Source organism: Amblyomma americanum, chromosome 7, assembly GCF_052857255.1.
Source record: "Amblyomma americanum isolate KBUSLIRL-KWMA chromosome 7, ASM5285725v1, whole genome shotgun sequence".
In the NCBI taxonomy this organism is placed as follows: domain Eukaryota; kingdom Metazoa; phylum Arthropoda; class Arachnida; order Ixodida; family Ixodidae; genus Amblyomma; species Amblyomma americanum.
In genome coordinates, this window is record NC_135503.1 from 91,806,541 (window position 1) to 91,827,841 (window position 21,301).

The following is a 21,301-nucleotide window of genomic DNA, read 5'->3' on the forward strand; positions in this document are numbered from 1 at the left end:
GCAACATAATGCTGCTGGGGAAATAGCACCTGTTAAGCACATTGTCAGTGGCCAACCAAAGGTCTTGTCATACCTTCGTTGTTGGAGTACTGTGCGTGTTTCACCTCAAGTCTTTTCATCCCTTTATCACCTCTTGCATTTCTATTGTGTTACCTCACAGTCTTCAGCTGCAGAGGTTTGAGATAACGGCATATCTTTTCTTTCTAGCCATTTCACTGTACTCAGAAGGATATTGTTGGTAATTATTCTTTTCTTTGAAATACTAAATATAACACTACACTTTGGGCCATCTCTCTGAACACAATGGGCTTTTACTTATCGATATTCTGACTGCTTCTGCCTTCTCACACGAAGGAGTGTTAACATTTTAGGATTCCAGATGCATTGCTGTATGAGCATTGCTGTTTCTTTCCTTGCTTTAAGTATGGCCCCGCACTCTAGAGTTTGTGAATTTGTGCAGGAAAAACTTGTGCAGAGTGTCGGCACTCCTGCGGGTCTGCTGCTGTACTGTTTTTGCTCGAATTTTACTTCTGTGTTGGGTAGAAAATAAAGCCGAGTGCGTCTTTTTTTTTTTTTTCAGCAAAGTGAGGAGCTTTTGCAAAAGCTGAAGCTTTCAGCCGACGAAAACGCCCTCTTTCCGTCAGCAGCCAAGAAAGTTGAGTCGGCCGCTGCTGGAGATGGTGGGAGCACACCACAGGAAGCGGCCGACATCAAGACAGCCTGACTGCACGCGCGCTTTTGAGCGAGTAATTTTTATGTGTATTGTAAATCTCTATAAGCTCGTGGCTATTAAGCTTTTGTCAGTTTCGATGGGCACCCAATGTGCACGGCTGTAGGGTGGGCGTGAAGAGTGCAACCTCTGGTGTCGGCGGCAGCCACGCGAGCTTTGCGGTAGTTGTCAACGGCGGACGCTCTTGGAGAAGTTGACGTGGCAGAGATGGTCTCTCACAGAATGTGACAGCTGGGTTGACCCTTTGGTTGATGGCCTTAGCTATCACTTTCTTATTAGGTTGCATTATGATTCCGAGAACTGAAGTCAGTGTGAAACAGTTTTTTCCGTGTTGCACATGACTAAGCAGTGTGAAGGCTGGAAGGCTGCACAGGCCGAAGTCGTTTGCTCTGGGCTTGGGGTAAAGCTTTGTAGATGTTTTATAAATGTGCTCCTAACACCAAGAAATTGCAATGGTCGTGGTACCATGTTCCATGATATGTCATAATAATTGCAGACTCTATTTGTGATTGATCCATTGTCATCTGCTATGCGTGTTAATGCATGTTGCGAAAGAGAACTCTGAAAGAGCTTTGAGAAATTCGCTAGCATTTGGAACGACTGACATAGCCTTCTGTTGTTGGCGGCACACGTGTTGTAAAGATTGACAACATTGTCATTTGAAAATAGAGCTTAAAGGGACACTGAGGAGAAATTGAAGTTGGCTTGTATCCATAGAATAGCAGCTCCTGATCACAAAAACGCCACTCTTCCTGAAAACAAAGCTCTTGTAATGTAGAAAATAGCAAGAACCAAAATACAGGTATCGCCGCCACAGGCCAATCTCGCAAGTACAAGCGTGATGACTTCCTAGGACAAGAGGCGCCACCTTGGAGGAATTTTCTTTAGTTCATGGAAGTCACGAATCTCTGAGGCTTGCAAAGGAAGGTTGCGCACAGCACCGCTAGCCGTCAGAAATCATGGAGTCAGCGTTTACGTCACGATTCACGTCACTCCGTTCTGTGACGTCATAAGAGTTGCCGTGGCGTCATAAGAGTTTCCTTAGTTTGAATCAGAGGGGCGGGAAAAACTTTTTCAACTTCGAATCCAAATTTCTTTGAAATAAATGCATCTTTCGCGCCCGAACAAGCGGCAACAAAGCCATGAAATGCCGAACTATCAGATTTTGCTAACAAAAAAAAATTGATAGAGTTCTCCTCAGTGTCCCTTTAACAAAATCAGCATGTCACTTAGTGATCTCGGCCATTGCAGTGTTTTTCACTTAAATCATGACATTCTCTTACTGATAAAGCAGGATGAACAGGGCCTGTAGGATCAGAAAATTGACATACCGCCTTTTGTTTCTCTTTTGGCTACATGCTATAAGTCAGAAATTTTCGCTTGTGGTTCCAGAAACTCTATCAAAAAGGCTTTCACCTACATCTCTTGGTGCTCCTCAGTCACCCTGATAAAGCAATGAGGATACACGAAAATTGTGCACTGTATGCAGGCTTGTCCAGTCAGCTAGGTCACCTATCAGGCCAGCTTTCTTTGTCTTTGCTTAAGCATCTTTGGGGATCAGACGACAAATGTTCTGTAGTCACGAGCAGTTTTATGCTTCAGGTTAGAGCTCATGAATGTTATTGATGTGATCAGATTTGTACGTTATAGTAGTTTCAAGTATGGACACAACGTTTCTGTGCTGCCTGTATGTTAGATTTTATTCATACTCAGATTCTGCATACTAAGTGGGCCAATCATCTTTCTTTCTTTTATAGTAATGAGTGCTTGGCCTAGTATAGTAATAAGTAATTGGCCGAGAGTTTTCGGCTGTACACGTCAAAACGTAGTCGGAATTTTAGAGCAAGCCGGAGTCAGGGAGAAATTTTATAACATTGAAATTCATGCAGCTGAGCGTACTGAGAAAAGGCTTGCATCGAGAGCACTGCATATTTAGCTTCTTTACGTATTCGCTTGTAGTGTCTGAACATAGACAAGTGCGACTATATGGCTTTCTTCTGCTTTTGTTCACTTGCAGGAAGAGTTTTAATTTCTGCCATCTGTTACTTTTGTTTGGTGTATATAGTACTTGGAGCTCCAAGTTTGAGATTTAATGTAGTCATTTGCCAAGTAATTAGTCAGTTTGTAATCATTCAAGTAGTGCCATAGTTTCAATGTACTGAAAAATATAGAGACAAGGTCTCCTTATCTGCCTCGTGTTCTGAAAATGCAGATGAGGACTGCATTGACACCTGGCTTTTTTTGGTATACCTATTTTGAAAAATTTGCTGCCTTAAAGTGGTAAATAATTTCTTGGTGATCATTAGTTGTTCCCACTTAACGAAACCCTGGAAAACACTGAACTACTCAGGCAGCTATGTCATCTGAGCATAAAGAACACTTGTAAATATGGTCACTCCGAGTCTTTTTGTGCTAGGAATTAAAACAGTTGATTGCTTTCCAACACCAACAAGCTCTTTATTCTCTAAGTTCATCAGCGAAACTGAGTTCTGTCAAGTGCTTTTTCACTGACCTTAGCCACTCTTGGCACACTGTCCAAGTGCAAACTACTGAATTAGTTATGAAGAAGGTGGTTTTATTTGTTTTCTTTTTCACGCATGGTGTTTCACATGTCTAGAGTGTCCAGCATCAATTCTAAGAATGATATGTAGACGGGCGAGCTCTATGTGGCATCCAAGTGGCAGCATTTCTAAATTGGCTCACAATGATGACTTACAAAACAGTACCCGCTCTGTGTCAGGATGAAAAGTCCATCCCACACACATAAATGGTCAGCCTAGCATGCATAACCCACCGAGCCGATGCCACCTGTGTCTAGTCGGAAGAACCTGCTCGGCATGTCACGACCGTCTACTCTGGATCGATTGGATATAACTTTTTCCTTGCACGTGAGAAAAAATGTCGCAAACCTTCTTTTTATGCCTTTAACCCTTTGATACACTGTGTACGCAATTTTGTACAATGCAAACTTGCAGCTTTTTCTGGGAGTGGGCTGCACCTAGCAGGGACTTTTTTATTTCAGGTGAATTTCACATCCTTCATCTTGCAAGTAAACTGGTATTTTATGCCATATAGCGAACACAGTAAATATTTTGCGAAACACTGAGCAGAGTAGCATGTCAGGTGCCATTTGTGTGCAGATATATTTTGGCACCACTGGTAACATCATTCTTTTTTTGCAATTTCAAGCGTAATGTGGATCTCTCAAAATAGAAATTATCTCTACGATCCTTAGGGTGTTTACTTGGTAAGTCATGGCATTTTGATGTTGCTATTTTTATCAGTTATGATAGTCTGTATGAAATTTTGTGCATCCCTGCAAAAAACCAATTTCTAGTATTTTGTGTAGTAAACTAATAAATTCTCCTTCTCTAGGCCTCAGTATACTTATTTAAGCAATAACCGCGCTAATGAATGTTCATTTGTCGTGTTTTCTTTTCCTGAAGCACGATACGTGGTTTTTTTTAAAAGGCTTTTGTGCAGCTAGCAAGCATGGTCAAATAAAGGCAGTAGTATGTGGTATGTGGGGTTTAACGTCGCGAAGCGGCACATGGACAAGAATGGACGCCTCAAATAGAGGCTATCTGAGTTATATGAGTTTGTTTACGAGGTTTTGAAACTTTTTTTCTACTTATGGAAATTAGCGAATGTCTTGCTGGAACATTGATAGCATAGTGTTGTCCTTTGCAAGGCGTAGCATACAAGCATGTGTGCCTACAAGTGTACTAAAATTTGTAATGGTGGTAAGAAAATTGGTGCATGGCAGTGGACGAGGAGGACAGCACAGGATGACGTGTGCCACAAGCACTTTCAAGGTGCAAGCTTTCAGTCGTGAAAAGGTCTTGAAGTAGGCGTTAGTGGCGGAGTGTTGTATATATTGTTTATCGCTCTGCTTACTGTCTTTAATGTTTAGAATTTTTTTGTTTGTACGATTGCAGACAGTCTTGTTCACATGAATTGATGGGTACATACTGTACAGACAGTGTTTTTGGTCTTGCTGGATGCACGACAGTCAGCATAGTGCAATGCTGGAGAAACTAATGAAAAAAGAAAAATGGAACTCTTGGTGCCATTTCTGATTGCCGGCAACTAAAAGCGGAATCGGTCACAATGCAAATATTCCTGGCTCGACGATGTGTGGTGCTCTCTGGTCCAAAAAATGAATGAAATGCAAGTCACCCGGGGCACGCTAGCCGGTCTAGTCACCTCAAGTACAGGAAGAGCCTACATACTGTTACAGCCGTAGGCTTGGACAAAGACGATGATAAAGCATGGTGCTTGTGTGTGTATTGAATGAGGAGGACGAATTGTATTCTGGCACTGGCCCTTATTCTATGTTTTCTCTGCCCAGCACCTCCATCAATAATATAACGGGTAGAAATATATATTTGCAGAAGGGGGATTAGTATATACAGAAAGAGACAGCAGAGGAGCCATAGAATAAGGGCCAGCACCGGAATGCACTTTGTCCTCCTCGTTCACCACACACACAAGTACCATGCTTCGTCATTGTCTTTGTCCAAGCCTATGGCCATAGCAGTATATAGCCGTTGCATGATTGTCAGTGGCAAAGAGATTGATTGCTGATTTGCCGTCACATTGATTTGAAACAGATTCACGCACAGTCATAAGCTAAAACGAAATTTCAAACCGTCATTTCAGTTGTAAAACGAGGAAAAAGGGTTACAAAGAGCTGCTCGCTGGTGTTTCCAGGCTAAATAAGCTGCGCAATGCGAGACAAAAAAAAAAATGGAACTTCTGGGAGACTCTACAGTGTATGAAGCACCTGAGTAAAAAGTTTTGTATGGACAACTTTATTGAATCTAGCTGCATTTGTGAAGTTGCCTTGCTGTTATCGCATCGTGGAGGGTGTAAGTAGCACTAGTGCTTGCATTCAAGGCTGTGCTTGTCACTACTGCTTTCGCTTTACACTATTGCGTGGTATTACCATCAGCTTTGTCATTTTTATTTTATTTTTTGTCTGCTTTCTTTACCTTCCTTGATGTCACTAGAGCATTTCTGCTGTTTTTTTATGTTTGCACAGCTTCTACATGTTGTACTAATTGTATTCAGTGGTGTGGAAAAGAAGTCACACCTTTGCTTGCTTGTTACTCTACAGGTGTCCAGTGTTTTTGTACAGTTACCTCATACAGGGTTTGAAAACATTCTCTCAGGTTCTGGCTGCTGCACGTGTACTGTTGTCAGCCTTGGGAGTTTCAATTAACCAGTGTACAATGCTTGTAGTCACATTCCACTTTGTTGAAATCAGCGTTTTATTGAGCGTTGCTCGCATTTCAACTGCAATCCTCGCTTCTCATGTGTGAGCTTTCCATGCAACAAGCTGGCTCAGAGGCAGTGCTTATGCTTGTCTTGTCTCCTTTTCTTAGAATTGAAAAATGTTGAACAGATTGAGACTTTTTTTTTTTTTTCACATGGCTTGTGATTGAGGAATGCACAGCTTGGGCATGCTTGGTGTAGTCGCAGTTTGTGATTGCCAGCTTTCTAAGCTAACATGTTTCGTCTAACTGTTGTATGGAAAAGCTGAGGCTTTTGCAACATAGACTTTCGCAGTGTTTTTCAAGTATCTTTATTTTGTTCTTGCTTTCCCCTCAGTAGTATTGAAAATAGTAGGACAGATTGTGTAGTTTTGTTTTTGCTGACTTCCGTGGCATCCCTTTTCATGCAAAGGGTGTTTGTTTTGCCTTATGGCCTTAAATTTATATATTAAAAAACGAATTGAAAAATATTGCATTCAGATTAAAGTTTGGAGTGCTCTCTCATCTGGGGGGCTAATCAGTTGTCAAAAAAGAAGTAATAAGCTAAACATAGTGAACGCCATTCATTGTTAACGAACTCACAGTATGTGTGCCTGCTGGTTGGAGTCAGCGTGCACTACACCAGCTTTATTGTTAACACTGAGGTTTGGATTGCCACACTAGCATTTCTATGGGTCAACAGTATGCACCAAAATATGTCATGATAACTCCCACCAGTGCACCGCAAGCATCACACTAACCTTGCACTCAAAGCACTCACGGGGCCAGTTGCCATTGTTGCTCGCACGCGGCCGCTTTCCTCTTCTGGGTTGCTATGCTAGTGTGCATCATCATGGACTGTACCAGTTAAGCATTGCTTACGCTCGCGTGTTTGAATTACTGCCTGATTTCTGTTTAATTACACATCATAATTACTGGGTCCTAGCATCGGTTCCTGTAAACAGGAAGTTAGATTCATTTCCGCTTAAATTATCAAGGTTCCGCTTTACTAGAGGTGCCTTTTGTTGCAGCTTGAAGACATGTGCTTACAAGTACTCACTTCCAGCTGAAGAAGCATGGGTATTTCACCTCTGAAAGTTCCAGAGGGCTAAATGCAAATGTTTGTTAACTCTGTGGAGTAAATTTTAGGCACCAGGCTTTTGACCTCAAACTTTTCATTTGCCTTTACTATCATTAGTTTTAACAAGTGTGTAATGTAACAGCACAGCTAGGCTGGCTTCACTGGATATCTCCTAACGATGTTGGCAAGAAGCCATGTTGCAAAGAAAATCTTTGGTGGAGAACCCATTCAAAATGACTGGGCAGTGCTTTCCGCTACTGCCCCAGTACATTTCTTTTGATTTTTACACAACTAGTCAGAACCCTTGTACAAATCCAGAGCATCCTTTCCAGCCTGTCCAGGGCAACTCTTGTGAAGAAATGTTGCTGATTTAGCTGATTTTTATTATTTTTGAGTGGGTAACAAATGCATTGCAGATAGCAGCCCTTTAGAAACAAGCCTGTTATGCTTTTGAGTGAATGCTAGTTTAGTGAAAGCAGTATAGCTTTTTTTCTTCTTCCATGGGGCCTGCGTTTGCAGGGATGCAAAGTAGGTGCATCTGAGAAATTTCTGCAGACCTGAAAGTGCTGGAAATAATTTTATTTGTTATTGTAATATCGGAAATATCAGCTTTCTTTTAACATTATAATTTAATCAGGTGCTGATGGTTGGGATTTGTTTAAAAAAATCATAACCAAAATTTCTCCTACATTATGTGCACCACAGAAGGTTCTTGGAGGAGATGCGCAGTCTCCGCCGTGCATACATAGCAGAATTGAGTCTCTAGTTTGTGTCCCACTAACTTTATACAAAATAGGACCTCGCCATTCATATCCCTCTCCTCATTTGCTTGAGCTGCAGGTGGAATTGCACAGTGTAACCTGCAGGTGCAGTCACGACATGAACATGTACTATCGTGCAGTTGCCATTGGTGTTGTGCACCTCAAGTGCATTACTGCTTTTGCTCTGCTTTTCAAAGCAAAGCAGGCTACCAGTAGAAAACTGCAAAGCTGCAAAGATGGTAGGGGGCTGCACATGAAGACTTTCTTTCGATTTGTTCCTTTTTCAGGGATGTGCTTACTGAATGTAGCATTTACCAGCAAAGTACTACATCACTGCAAAACTATGATATTTCCTCCTATTGAGTCACGTGCCGGGCTTTTGCTGTTTAGTGTGACCAATTTTATGAGCCAGGTCGCAAATGATTATGTGTACAGACTTCCTGTCTGGTTGCCATAAGTGTACATTTCCAGGCTTGTTTGAGAACTGTTTCTGTTCATACACTGGAACATCTCCTCGGGAACGGTGTCTGCGCAAGTACCATCCCACCATGCTTCCTTTTTTTTTCATCTTTTTTCTTGGCTACTGCTTTTTGGAACACCAGGGTACTGATACGGAAGAAAAAAAATTCACGTTGCTGCACTTTCATGATTTCCTGACATGCTCTTGTGGTGAGAAAGTGGTATGCGAGATTGGCAAGCTCTCTGTAATCTACATTTGACTCTCGTAGTACGCATTACTCGAAATAGAAAGGTTTTGTACTCCGAGCTGACGGCTCCAGTGGACTCCACTTGGTATTGTCCATCAGTGACAATGTTAGTAGTGTTAGTTGTCCAATCAAACAATGGATAATATTAATGTTGTCTATTGTTTTAACATTTTAACGTTGTTCACTGGAGTCAATTGTGTGGTGTGACCTAGGCTGGGGAGGGGAAAAAGAGGATGGATTTTCCGGAGTGCTTATCGCTATTACCACCTTCTTTTTGCTGCCCAGAAGCAAATCTGTGCCGCTTATTACACAAAGTAGGGGGGGGGGGGGATGCACTCCCTTCTCCACAGACAGAAAAACTTTATTGAGCAAGTGAGTTTTAGACCCAGCTGCGGTTATAAACGACAGCATCATGAGCAGTGATGGTGTTCAGAGGCTTCGATCTCCTGTGGATGCTGGCATCGAGGTGTCAGCACCAGATGCGCAGTGCACCTTTCGCGTAACATTGTTTTGTACTGTGAAATTTTGCACTGAGATAGAAGCATCACACATTGTGTTGTTCACATGCGCTTGAGCGTCTACCTGACTTTTCTTGTTTTTTTATTGGTGTGTGATTTCCGAGGCTTTCTTGATGAATTGAGCTAAATGCTCAAGGATGTACCACTACAGGATCTGATTAGAGAGGAGTTAGGAGGGCAGCAAAAGATAAAAACATGCAATTTCTGGCAGCGCTCAGCTCCAGGGTGCTTGACCAACACAATACCATGAGCTTATTTTTTTTTTGCCACTATGCACTGTTATGCGGCCGTTGAGTAGTGGTAGGATTGTAGGGCATCCACCAGTAAAGTGGACAGAGACATTGGAAAACTTGGCGATGGTCATTGGTCTAATATGACAGAGCATCACGTTTCGTGCGGGATATTTCTTCTTCTTACTCTTTTTTTCTGATGCGGGGGTCTGTGCTGGTGTTTGGCTTATGGTTGAAGGACTTGTACAGTGCCTGCTTTGCTCCGCATGAGCATTGGGTACGCATGCGTATTGTTGGTGTTGCGCAGCTATGCAACAGCATAAACAAAAAACTTTCCCAGCAGTGCAAGCAGCGATGTCTGTGCTTCAGTAAAACATTTTGCTGCTTGCATTTGGCTGATGTGCAGTCTGCATGTCACTGACGTAAACTATACGTGATGTGTTCACCTCGTGAATGCGCTCAACCCTGTTGTAGCGCCACTTGGAGCGTCTTTCAATTAAGACGGAAAGTGCACATTCCGCGGTGCTCGTAGCGTTCAGATATTTGTGTTCTCGTCTTTATACGGATCTCTTATTATAGCTGTGTATGCATGCATAGGGACGTTTTGCGAGAACCATTATTTGGAATAAAATTGAGTGATTGTGTCTCTAGGTTCTGCTGTGTCTTCTCCCTTGTTTGGAATATTTTTGGGAATTTGTGAGTGGCAATTGGGGGCTATTGTTCTTTTTATAATTTGGTCATACACGTCTTAAATGTGAACTCTCATTAGGTCAAGGTTACAATGAGAAAACAGTACACTAACAACACAACATTGGAATAGCATTCAGGCATGTATTCTATTCTTTATTCTTTCTTTATTCAAGAATTACCACACATTGCCCGAAGGAGTTATAGCAGGGGGTTACAAATTGGCAAAAAACACATCTTCATTTACAGAGCACACTTGAACCTCCGAAAGTCAATTCCACTGTTGCACAGTTTACACAAAAAATGAATTTACAAACAAGTTCGTCTTGGCACGGTACTCTCGAATTTTACAAGAATGGTCAAGTCATTTAAAAAAGTAAAAGGGCTGTTCAAAATAACTTTCACCATTAATCCCAGTTTTTCCATGAAATATTAAGTACAACTTTAGCCTTAACTTTCTTCTACAAGCAGCAAGACTTCCCCACGTTAAAACATTATTCATTTCTGTACAACTGTCTCTTTGCCCGTGCCTGCCCAAGATGAATCTTGCTGCGTTGTTGTGAATTTTCTCCAATTTTTCAATTAATAATTTCCGTGCAGGGTTCCATGCAGTAAAGCCATGTTGCATAATGGGAACGAACACAAGACAGAAAAGCAGTTTTCTTGAGGCTTGACTGTGAACATCTTAGATTTCGCTGAATGAAATTCAGTGCCCTACCAGCTTCGGTAACCACGTAATCCACATGTGCATTCCATGAACAGTCTTTCAACAATATAACACCCAAGTATTTGTATGTACATCTCTGGCTGAGCAACACATTATTTATGTAATACTGAGTTTGAATTTGATCTTTTTTGTGAAACACAAAGATGAGCACACTTTTCCGTATTCAAATGCATCTTCCGTTGTGAACACCAAGCATGGATAAGGGTTAAGTCAGTTTGGAGTTGAGCAGTGTCGCTAGCATTGTTAATTTTTCTATACTAAGCGCAGTGATCTGCAAACAGGCGTATACGTGAATAGATATTGAGTGAGATGCCATTTATATAAATCAAGAACAGGAGCGGTCCTAAGACCGATCCCTGTGGGACCCCTGAAGTCATGTCAACATAGTCTGAACACTTGCCATTCAAGACTACATGCTGACGGCGCTCGAACAACTATGAATCCATGCTATTACAGCTGTGTCCAGATTTAACATTTTTGTTTTACAGAAAAGGAGTTGGTGTGACACAGTGTCGAAAGCTTTCCAAAAATCCAAAATTATGCAATCTGTTTGCCCCCCCCCCCCCCCCCCCGTAATGAATTTCTGATGCAAGTTGATGGTAAAATTCAGCAAGTTGTGTAGTACATGTTAAACCTTTACGGAACACATGTTGTTCCTTTATTAATAAGTCATTCTTCAGCAGACGATTCATTACTTCTGTATACAGGATGTGTTCAAAAATTTTGCGTGAAACTGATGTTAAGGAAATAGGCCTGTAATTCGAGATCCTTTCTGATCCGCCTTTATGAAATGGGACCACATCAGCTATTTTCTGATCATCTGGTAAAAGACCCGTATGCAAAGATTTTGTATAAGTAAGGTAAAGACTAAAATTGGATCAGCACAGCGTTTTAGTAATCACGGTGATATGCCGTCCAGGCCGCATGCCTTTGATTCGTTTATATTCTGTCGGAGCACTACAATCCCTCTTACACTTATCTCAACTGGCTGCATTAGTGGCGCGTAGCAGTAGTACACTGTCGTTGACTGCTAATATCTTTAGGTGAGAAAACAGATTGAAAGTAATTATTGAAGAGAGTTGCCTTTTCTACGTCATCTGAGACGATCTGCTGATTACTAGTAATTTCGCTTATCCTAGCTGATTTGATCCATACTTCTTTAAGTAGAGGCAAAAAATTTTATGATTTGTCTTCATTTTAACGTCCAGCATTAGAAAGTACTGTTCTCTCGCACTTCAGAGTTTTAACCAAATTGTGCTCCCGTGTTAGTTCAACAAATCTTAAGTGATCATCACGTTTTGTCCTTCTATATTTGAGATGCGCACGTCATCTTTTCCTTATTGTTCTGACAATACCGGAAGTCGCCCACGGCTTTTCACATTTCTTTAGTCTAGCAGAGTCTATACTTGGCACGTGTGCATCCCCAAGTTCAGTTTTTTTACAAATGCCAGAGTTCATGAACATCACACTCATCATAAATGCACTCAAAAACGGGCAAGTGATCTAATAGTTTTTCAAAGATTTTAACATAGTCACCTTTCTAGTAAAAGTATACTCGTTTACACTCTATTTCTTTTCATAGTCACCTTTCTAGTAAAAGTATACTTGTTTACACTCTATTTCTTTTCATAGTCACCTTTCTAGTAAAAGTATACTCGTTTACACTCTATTTCTTTTCTCTGTGGGATGTCGGTGCACGTTAGAGATCCCCAGGTGGTCCAAATATTCTGGAGCCCTCCACTACGGCACCTCTAATTCTTCCTTTCTTCTTTCACTCCTTCCTTTATCCCTTCCTTTAGGGCATGGTTCAGGTGTCCGCCCATATATGAGGCAGATACTGCGCCATTTCCTTTCCCCAAAAACCAATTATTGTTATTATTTCTTTTCTCTATTATGCTCAGCTTTTATGCACGCAATGACCACATGGTGATTGCTGATGCCTTGAATAACATGAAGAGTATTAACCGGATTCAGAAAGTTGGAAAATAAAAGATCCAAAACATTTTTATCCCTAGTTGTTCCTGAACGCGCTGTAATAACCCAAAAGCATCTATAATGCTCTTCATTTCTATATTGATGTGACTGCCTGTTTTGGTTGCACACATGCCATCACACCAATGCAAATCCGGGAGATTGAAATCACCACCGAGCAATATAGGTTGTTGGGAAACCTCAGAAATAATTTCGTAAAGCGAATGCAACGTGCCAGATCCGAACTGGGTAGGCGATAAAATGATCCAACAGCATTTGAAGCGTTATCTTCCGTAAGGTTACACCATACCGATTCAACATTGTTGCTGTCGATAGCTAGTAACGTTGATCTTATAGAAGAATGCACCAGCAGAAAGGCACGGAGAAATAGCAGGATCCATCTTTTCGATAAACTGAATTCTTTCGGGAAAACCTCGGCATCTCGAATTGATGCATCCAACCATGATTCCATACCACATACTGTGTCAGCCCTTACGGACTCCAGGTTACTGGTGAACTCGTCAACTTTATTTACAATGCTTGTTCAATTGACAAGTACAGCAACTAAGTCTCGTCGGACGCTTTTTCTTTGTCACAAAGGGGCGTCATCGTTTCACAGCGGGGACAACCACCTGTTTTTCTTTATTCTATGTGAAAACCTTTCCGCTTAAAATCAGTTTATCGTGTTTCAGTTCTCTCTTGCTATTGTTTTGTGACCATTGAGCTTTTGCATATTACCATAATCGCTTCCTAGTGTTTCATGCTTCTAGTGAATTATCTTGATCCACGCTATAGGAGGAACCCTTAAACTTTTTGGCAGTGGCCAAAACTTCTTCCTTTTCCTTATAGGAGGCGAAACTTACAATTACCGGTCATGCAGTATCACCCTTATAACGACCGCCGTGGTGCGCCCTTTGTACAGTTTTCATTTCGATCCCTAGCTCTGACTGACAGATGCCTTTGATTAGGGTCTCAGATTCTTACCATGTTTCTGATTGGTTGTTGTCTTCACTGCCATAAAAGAGAAGGCTTTGCTTACGACTTTGATTTTCAAGATCAGTATTCTTAGTCTGCAGATGCCTCATTTCTTGCGATAGATGTTTAATAGCAATTCCTTGTTCAATCACCAATTTGTCAAGAGCTTGAACCTGCCCAATAGTTTTATCAAGTTTACTGCTTATATCCCCTATGATGGCTTCATGCTTAGCGATCCTTGTATCAATGGAATCTAGTTTAGCCATGATAGCTGCCTGACCGCTTTGTAAGCTCTTGAGCAATTCCACATCATTGGGAGGACCAGGATTGAGCTCGATATCTCCGGAAAGAAGCAGTTGGAGCATCAGATACAGCACTCAATTCACTATCAAGTGAAAACGCTTGCGACGTACAGGAGCATGTGATCGTTTACGATGACAAACAAAAGCACTTGACATGGCTGGAGCCAGCAAATCATGCAGTAGTTGACGTACGTTAAGAGAATAATGGTAACTAACGAACCTGCATGTGCAACAGCAGCATGAGGTGCATATCGGCGAGCGGGCCGGCTCCAAATCCCACGTAGCCAAAGCACTGCAGGATTAAGTAGACATGGTTCTGGTCACATGACTTCCGTTGATAAAAAAAGATTGGTGGGTTGCTGTCGATGAAATCAAATCAATAGTGCTGCTTAGATCATTTGAGGAATTACATGTCAAAGATGTATTGATTCAGTAATGGGCTTGCACTTCCCAAGGCAACACTGCGAGTTATGACATAAGCCTTATTGTAGGACTCCGAATGAACCTCGACCATGTGAGATTCTTAAACACTCACCAACACCTCTTTAAGAAGCCCCAAGTGGTGGAGCTCATCCAAACGAGGTGTTGCACGTGAGAACAGATGCTTGGACAAGTTTATATGCCATTTTGTGTCATGTTTTCCTTTTGCTGTTTGGAGCCTCGCCTATATATTTTTGCAGTCCAAGCAGTAAAATTTTAGCTAAAAGTCCGTGCCCATCCTTCTGTGTCTTCCCTTTGTCGCCATCGAGTATGCAATGCTCATCTTGAAAAAAAAAAGATGTTGCAAGGCATGAGATTTCAAGTGAACATTATCCACAAGTATAGGCCATAAGTAACCTAGTGACAGTGAATGTTCAGTCTTTGTCAAAAATATACTGCTCAAGAGGTTTGTTTTCAAGCCGTGCAGCACGGCTCTTAAGCACATCTGACAGTTGTAAGCTTGGGAGGGTTGAGGACTTAAGTTCGTCCCACCTTCATGAGATTAGGGTCCCTGAGTATGCAATAGGAGCTGCGCTGCAGGGCTTTGATGCAGACCCTTTGGGCTGTATACTTTTGAGAGACACTGTACATTGTGGCCTCTCTGCGCGCAAAAAGAACTGGCAGAACATAATTCACTCTTACCAAGAGTGAAGTGGTAGTGTCAGCACTACTATGCTCCACGACTGCCCACGCAAGCATTGGGTTGCAGGGATCTCCATGAAAGAGTAGAACCAGCTATTTGAGTCCCTGCATCTTGGCTGTCTCTCGCATCCATACTTGGCGTCGCATGCATAAAAACCACCGCATAACACCTCATTTCTAGCAGAATATGCTCCAGCATGTCCGCATCTCAAGATGTTGCCACAGACAATCCCCTTTGGCCACAACACTTGCATCTTGTTTTCCTCGGCATCAAAACTAAGCAGAAACCAACTTCACTGTTGTGGAGCTTGTTTTCTATGGACCTCCTGCATGTTTGTAAACAAACGAGGTGGCGCTGCAGTAGCTAGCGAGCTCGTGGTAGGCAAAAGGTCGGGGAGTGGCGTCTCGGATAGGTGTTAAGCGTGCGTTTTCAAGGCTTGTAGGCGCGTTTCCAGTTTCTGCGAATCATAGCAATGGTCGATGCTTCCAACTTAGTAATTTGTCGAAGTACACGAGCTGGCGTTGGCCACGTGCGGCCTATAAAGAGAAATAGTTTGCCAATGTGTATTGTATATATGGTTAGTAGTAAACATGTAGAAAGCGTTCCTGCCGTTTATTTTGCGCTAGGCATTGAATAAAACAAGTTTTGACACTCTGCACTAGCCGGAATGATTTTACTTCGGGACAGTAGTGAGGGGAAGTGCCGGCTTTGTTTCGTCGGAGCAGACATGCGCTCATCGTCTGCTGACATAAGTACGTGTCGCGCTGCGCGAAAAGTGGGGACAGCGTCGTGTCCCCGATCTCCTGTCTCGCTTAGCGCTGTTTTTAGCCACATGACCACGCACCAGCCACGCCGACTTGTCCGCTTGTTAAGCTGGTCGATTTGGTGAAAATTTTTGATTTCTAGAATTATTTTCTTTCCTAGCCCTGGAGTCTTGTTTCGTCACGAAAAATTATAGCAAAATATTGAGCACAAACTTATAAATTACGCTTTTTAGATGTGTGGTCGTCAAAAATTGTGAGGTAATTTCTTTGATTTCAGTGCCGCATTTCTTTGACCAAAGCGAAAGCGAAGAGGCCATAAACGAGGGAATAAACTTTAAGGTTCGTTTACTGACCTCACATTTTCTGCGACTGGATCACTCACCTTCGTAATTCGCATGAAAATCAAATGATTACATTTGTCGCGAACTATTCCCGAGACGTTGAGGAGCGTAATAAATCTCGATTTTTTTTCCTACACGTGCAGCACTGTGTTAGTCATTTCTTATAAGAAACGTTTTCATGTAACTATGCATGCATAAGTACTGATCATCTAGAAAAAGAACTAATTGCGTCATCATACAGAACCGGGCTTTGTGTACATGCTGGCATAAAAAAAACGGCGCACTATCTACTCAATTATTTAAGACCTTGGGTTGACTTGACGAGGGCGTTAATTATAATTACCCAGGACTGCACCAGTATAGCTATAAATAAAAGAAATTACTGAAACTAGCGTAGGAATTTCATATTTTCACCAAGTTTAGTTACATATCGCATGCATGAATAACGAAAACACTTTTCATTGCCGCGTCCCCTCTCAACCTCGTCACGTGTCTGTTAGTAGCAGGCCTCCAGCTGCGGCTGTGGTTCTTTCCAAACAAGCTTCGCGATCATGTACTACCTCATGAAACATGACACATGCATGGTGCAATGAAAAAGCATATGGCGTTTAGCACACTTAAGGTACGCTATTCTAAGCACACCAATGCGACCGCGCAAAATTGACACAACTTACCAGACTTCTTTCTACTCGAATCAAATAATTACGTCGTCATATCAAGAAACAGTTTCAAGTAAATATTAAATACCGTAAAACGCGCCATTAAAACATGCTGTGCTATTAACAAAAGAACGCATTCCTTGGGGGCGAGTGAACCTGCCGGCGCCCCATGCACACCGGCTCAAGGTGATGAGTACGTGTGCAGCTACATGTCTTTTTTTTCCTTGAGCAATTATCAGCCTACTATCCTGATGTTCAGGTGAATGAACACAGTAACTTGCATGCTATTAAGTGCATTGAGTGGCAGTGCCGATCGACTCCCAGACTTCACGCTTTACTACCGTGGCCCAATGCCTGTTAGCCAGTTTTCGAATGCGGCATTTATGTGCGAGAAACCTATCGAGGCAAATTTATTTTTTTTTATGCTACTACGCGGATCCAACAGTGACGCAGCTGGTCAATACATGCTGCTTCTGCAGTGCACAGGTTGAAGCAGCCGCCGGTAACTGCCTACCATGCGAAAGTCGCTGCTAACATAAGCGCCACCGCATCTTCGTGACGTCGCGGGGTGAAGGAGGTCCATAGGACGTTCTGCATCGCTGGAGAGCTTACCGAATGCACCACCGCGAAACGTTTAGTGTGGCCGGCTATGCAACCACTTTCCATATACGACTAACCCATTTGAGGACATTCACCTTTTAAATGCCACACTATAAAGCAATGTTACAAAGGCAAAAAATCCTATTGGCAATTCACGAATTCTTCCTAAAGTGACTGTAAAAAAAAAACGTAGCCGCATTTACAATGAGTAAGCATGTTTTTTTCTCAGTCTCATTTTTGGAACATTGGCATTTCCGATATACAGAATTCTGATGTCTGAAGCAGCTTTCATGGCCTGTGAAAAGCAAATTTCTTCTTTCTATTTGAAGACAAATTTATAGTTGCCTGCAATGTCTTCACAAATTATAGAGCAAACCACTGTGCTTGAATAATGTTTTCTTTCATCGTGCAAAAATTAAGTGTGTTGCATTCAGCACTTCAGAAGCCGTAGTAGGCAGGAAAGGATGTCTCGAGCAATGGCTTTTATAACCATTGCTCGTGATAACGATTGGTGCGTGGCTCCGCTGTGTTACCACGTGACCACTCTCTGCATGTGCCTTGTGCTGGCTCCATTTTCTTCAGGTGGGGTGCGTGCTATGGGGAGGGAGGTGCGTAACCACACCCTGCATGCACCTTGCTTCTCGCTTCATGCAGTCTTTGCCGTAATCGGGTGGGACGCATAGCCATGAGGCACGTACCTAAACACTTATAAATCTCTCTTGGACACTGCAAGTAACTGGTCGGCGGGGGTCGCTTGAAAACATGCGGCGGGTCCAACATGTGTAGCATGCGCTTGAGACGCTACCCGAAAACATCCGTAAATCTGGTGTAAACGCTGCCCCAGTCTGCCTACCTAATGTGTGGGCCCACACGTTTAATCACAGTGCGGGAGCATCCGAATTTGGGTAGTGCCAAATGCTGATGTTCGAAAAATGGAACAATTGCATAAAACTCGCTGCTAGTCAGTGCTGTTCCATTGGAGGGGGGGCTCTAGTGATTCGGGCACAGGTGGATTGAAACAAAGAGGGAGAGAGGGAAAGCAGCTGGTGGCCTGTTTCGCACATCGTTTCTTTTTTTTTTTTTTGCGAGGGTGACAAATCATTGTTAAAGGTCGTTGTTTGCTCAGTTTATGTCACAGACCTGAAAAAAACTTTTTTAGGGATTTAACTGGTTGCGCCCAAGATCGAGTAATTAGTTGTACGGTGATATATATTTTCGGATTCTACTCGTCGACACCTTTTCAACAGTATATAACTCAACATTGCAACACAAAGTTCAATATAATTCTAGTCACAATTAACTAATTAATGATAATTAAGACATGTAATTAGTGCAGTGTAAATGTAGTCGATACAAGCTATCCGACGATATATGACTCGACATTGTAGCATAAAGTTCAATTTTTTGTCACAATTTATGGTGATTATGACGTGTGCAATTGCTACAATGCAGTTGTACTAGACATAAATATATACAATATATAACGACAGTGTAGCGCAGCGTTCAATTTTAGTCAATAAGACGTGTAATTTTAATTATTACATGTAAATTTTAACATTCTAAAAGGAGATATGTCTATCACTAGTGGTCGGCTATAAATTTGTAATTGCAACCGTGCAGGTGCCTATCTGTAATAGCCTAAAGGTTAGCTATCAGACGAGTATCAAAACCTAACTTTTGGGTGCGTGTTTTCTTCTTTTTTAATGACGTGTAAGCCATTATTATACAGAGATTACCATGTGGTATTCTCGTACGAATAAATACCGAAACGGCGTGACAGAAAAATTCGATTATAAGTTATGTACGTAGCGGTCGTAGGCAGATAACACATTCATGCATACATATAGTAGTGTTTTCCGCATCATTGTACAGAATGAAAAATGGCACCAAAATTGGGTGTCTATACTCCTTTAAAATTAATTAGTGGCTTACTATAGTCTGATACAACTTAAATCTGCAGTGAAGTTCGGTGCACATTCAGGACCGGCGCACAGAATTCCACGACAAAAAAGTAGACCGTTGTTAAAACTTTTCTTGTTACCTAAACAAGAAGCTAATCACGAAAGAAATTATAAGCTCTAGAATATTGATATCCATGGCTTAAATGTAATCTTGTTACCTAAACAAGAAGCTAATCACAAGAAAGAAATTATAAACTCTAGAATTTTATATCCATGGCTTGTTTAATAACGTCAAATGTAGTGGTCGCCGCCTTGTCCTTGTTTGAGTGGTCACGCGATGGCGCTGGGAGCAAGAGGGCGGTGCCCCTCAGTGTGTACTGGCATGAATAAAGGCTTCTTGTTTGGGCTTCCCATGTTGGGGGCACGGTAATCACTCGTCTCTTCACTCGGTAGAGCAGAACATCAAACATTAAAAAGCTGATTTCGTTTACGGTTGTGAGAGCGATCGAAACCCGTCGCTGTGGCTCAGTGATTAGGGCGCTGGGCTACTGATCCGGAGTTCCCGGGTTCGAACCCGACCGCGGCGGCTGCGTTTTTATGGAGTAAAAACGCTAAGGCGCCCGTGTGCTGTGCGATGTCAGTGCACGTTAAAGATCCCCAGGTGGTCGAAATTATTCCGGAGCCTCCACTACGGCACCTCTTTCTTTTCACTCCCTCCTATATCCCTTCCCTTACGGCACGGTTCAGGTGTCCAACGATATATGAGACAGATACTGCGCCATTTCCTTTCCTCAAAAACAAATTATTATTATTATTATTTATGGTTGTGATTGGCTAGCAAAGTAATACAGGACGCCGCGGACCGTGGCCTAGTGCTAAACTGCTGTTTTTTAAAGTTGCACATCATAGAGCTAACGTGACTCACCTGTTTTCTGACGTCCGCTAACTCTGGTATTATATATACTTTGCCGAAGAAGCCATTCTTTTCACCTCAAAAAACCAGTTTGAAAAAATTTGTTGCGAGCTTGCCTGAAACATCCGGTGTAGGTATACCGAGGACACCACATATAGCTGGCGTTTCATGCGTCGCCGACATGCGTTGTGGAAGTCATCAACGCGCGCAACGAACGCCCACCATACGTATGTACGGTAGGCGAAGCCGAAACGTGCCCGTTTCTTCTGCGGCCAGCATAGGCTGGCTAAGGACTCCAGCTCTTAGAATTGGACGAATATTATGCTAGAAGATATTCAGAATATTTAGCACCGCATGCAGTCACAGAAGTTCACCGCATGATAGGACGGTCCCGTGGCGAATACCGAAGGCTTTGATTGCCCCCATCTGGTCAACGGGAATTGTTTTGCACTTTCGTTTTCCGCCGCTTGGCCCCGTGAAATAGGTGTCGATACCGTTAAGCACAGCAAATCTACTGTCAAACGCTTTTAGCCATGATACGTTGCTGTGGAAACGGGAACTATAAACTATACATGAAACCAGCTGAGAATCAGCAGAGCGGGCTCACAGTCGGAGCTGTATGCCATGAGTGGATTGGAGGAGGAGGAACTCAAATGACCTTGGCAAGCGGCCTTGGGCCTTGGAGCTCCCGGCTCAGAATATATACGCTTACGCATGGTGCAAACAAAAATTCTATGCAGACCCCGCCTGAGGCGGCATAACTGCTGTGTTTAGCGCGGTGACTAATTCAGTCTGCCACATCAAACCGGCGCGGAAGCTTTGTGCGCTGTTACGCGAAATGGCCATGGGGGTTCATTAAGGTTCGTTATGTCCCGTTGTACAAAACTTCTACTTCGATAAACCAAAATATCAAATGCTTGACCTGAAGGACGCGGGTTCGATACCGGCCGCGCCGGTCGCATTTCGATGGAGGCGAAATGCTATAGAGACCAGTGTAGTGTGCGATGTCCGTGAAAAGAACGTAATCGCCTTCCAATACACAGGTTTTAAGGTTTC

At 42.5% G+C, this 21,301-nt stretch overlaps 1 protein-coding gene across 4 annotated transcripts in view; it reads left to right on the plus strand.

Annotated features, from left to right (window-relative positions):
• The window catches only part of LOC144099397 (DCC-interacting protein 13-alpha-like), a 64,352-nt gene extending 54,424 nt beyond the window's left edge, over positions 1-9,928 (plus strand). For 2 of the 4 annotated variants that reach the window (XM_077632656.1, XM_077632657.1), the window contains one exon: positions 581-9,928. In XM_077632656.1, coding sequence (XP_077488782.1) covers positions 581-724 — 144 coding nt within the window. In that variant the 3' untranslated portion in view covers positions 725-9,928. The remainder of the gene's footprint in view (positions 1-580) is intronic. The other 2 variants (XR_013307396.1, XR_013307395.1) reach the window with 2 other exon arrangements.
• Positions 9,929-21,301: the final 11,373 nt, after the last annotated feature.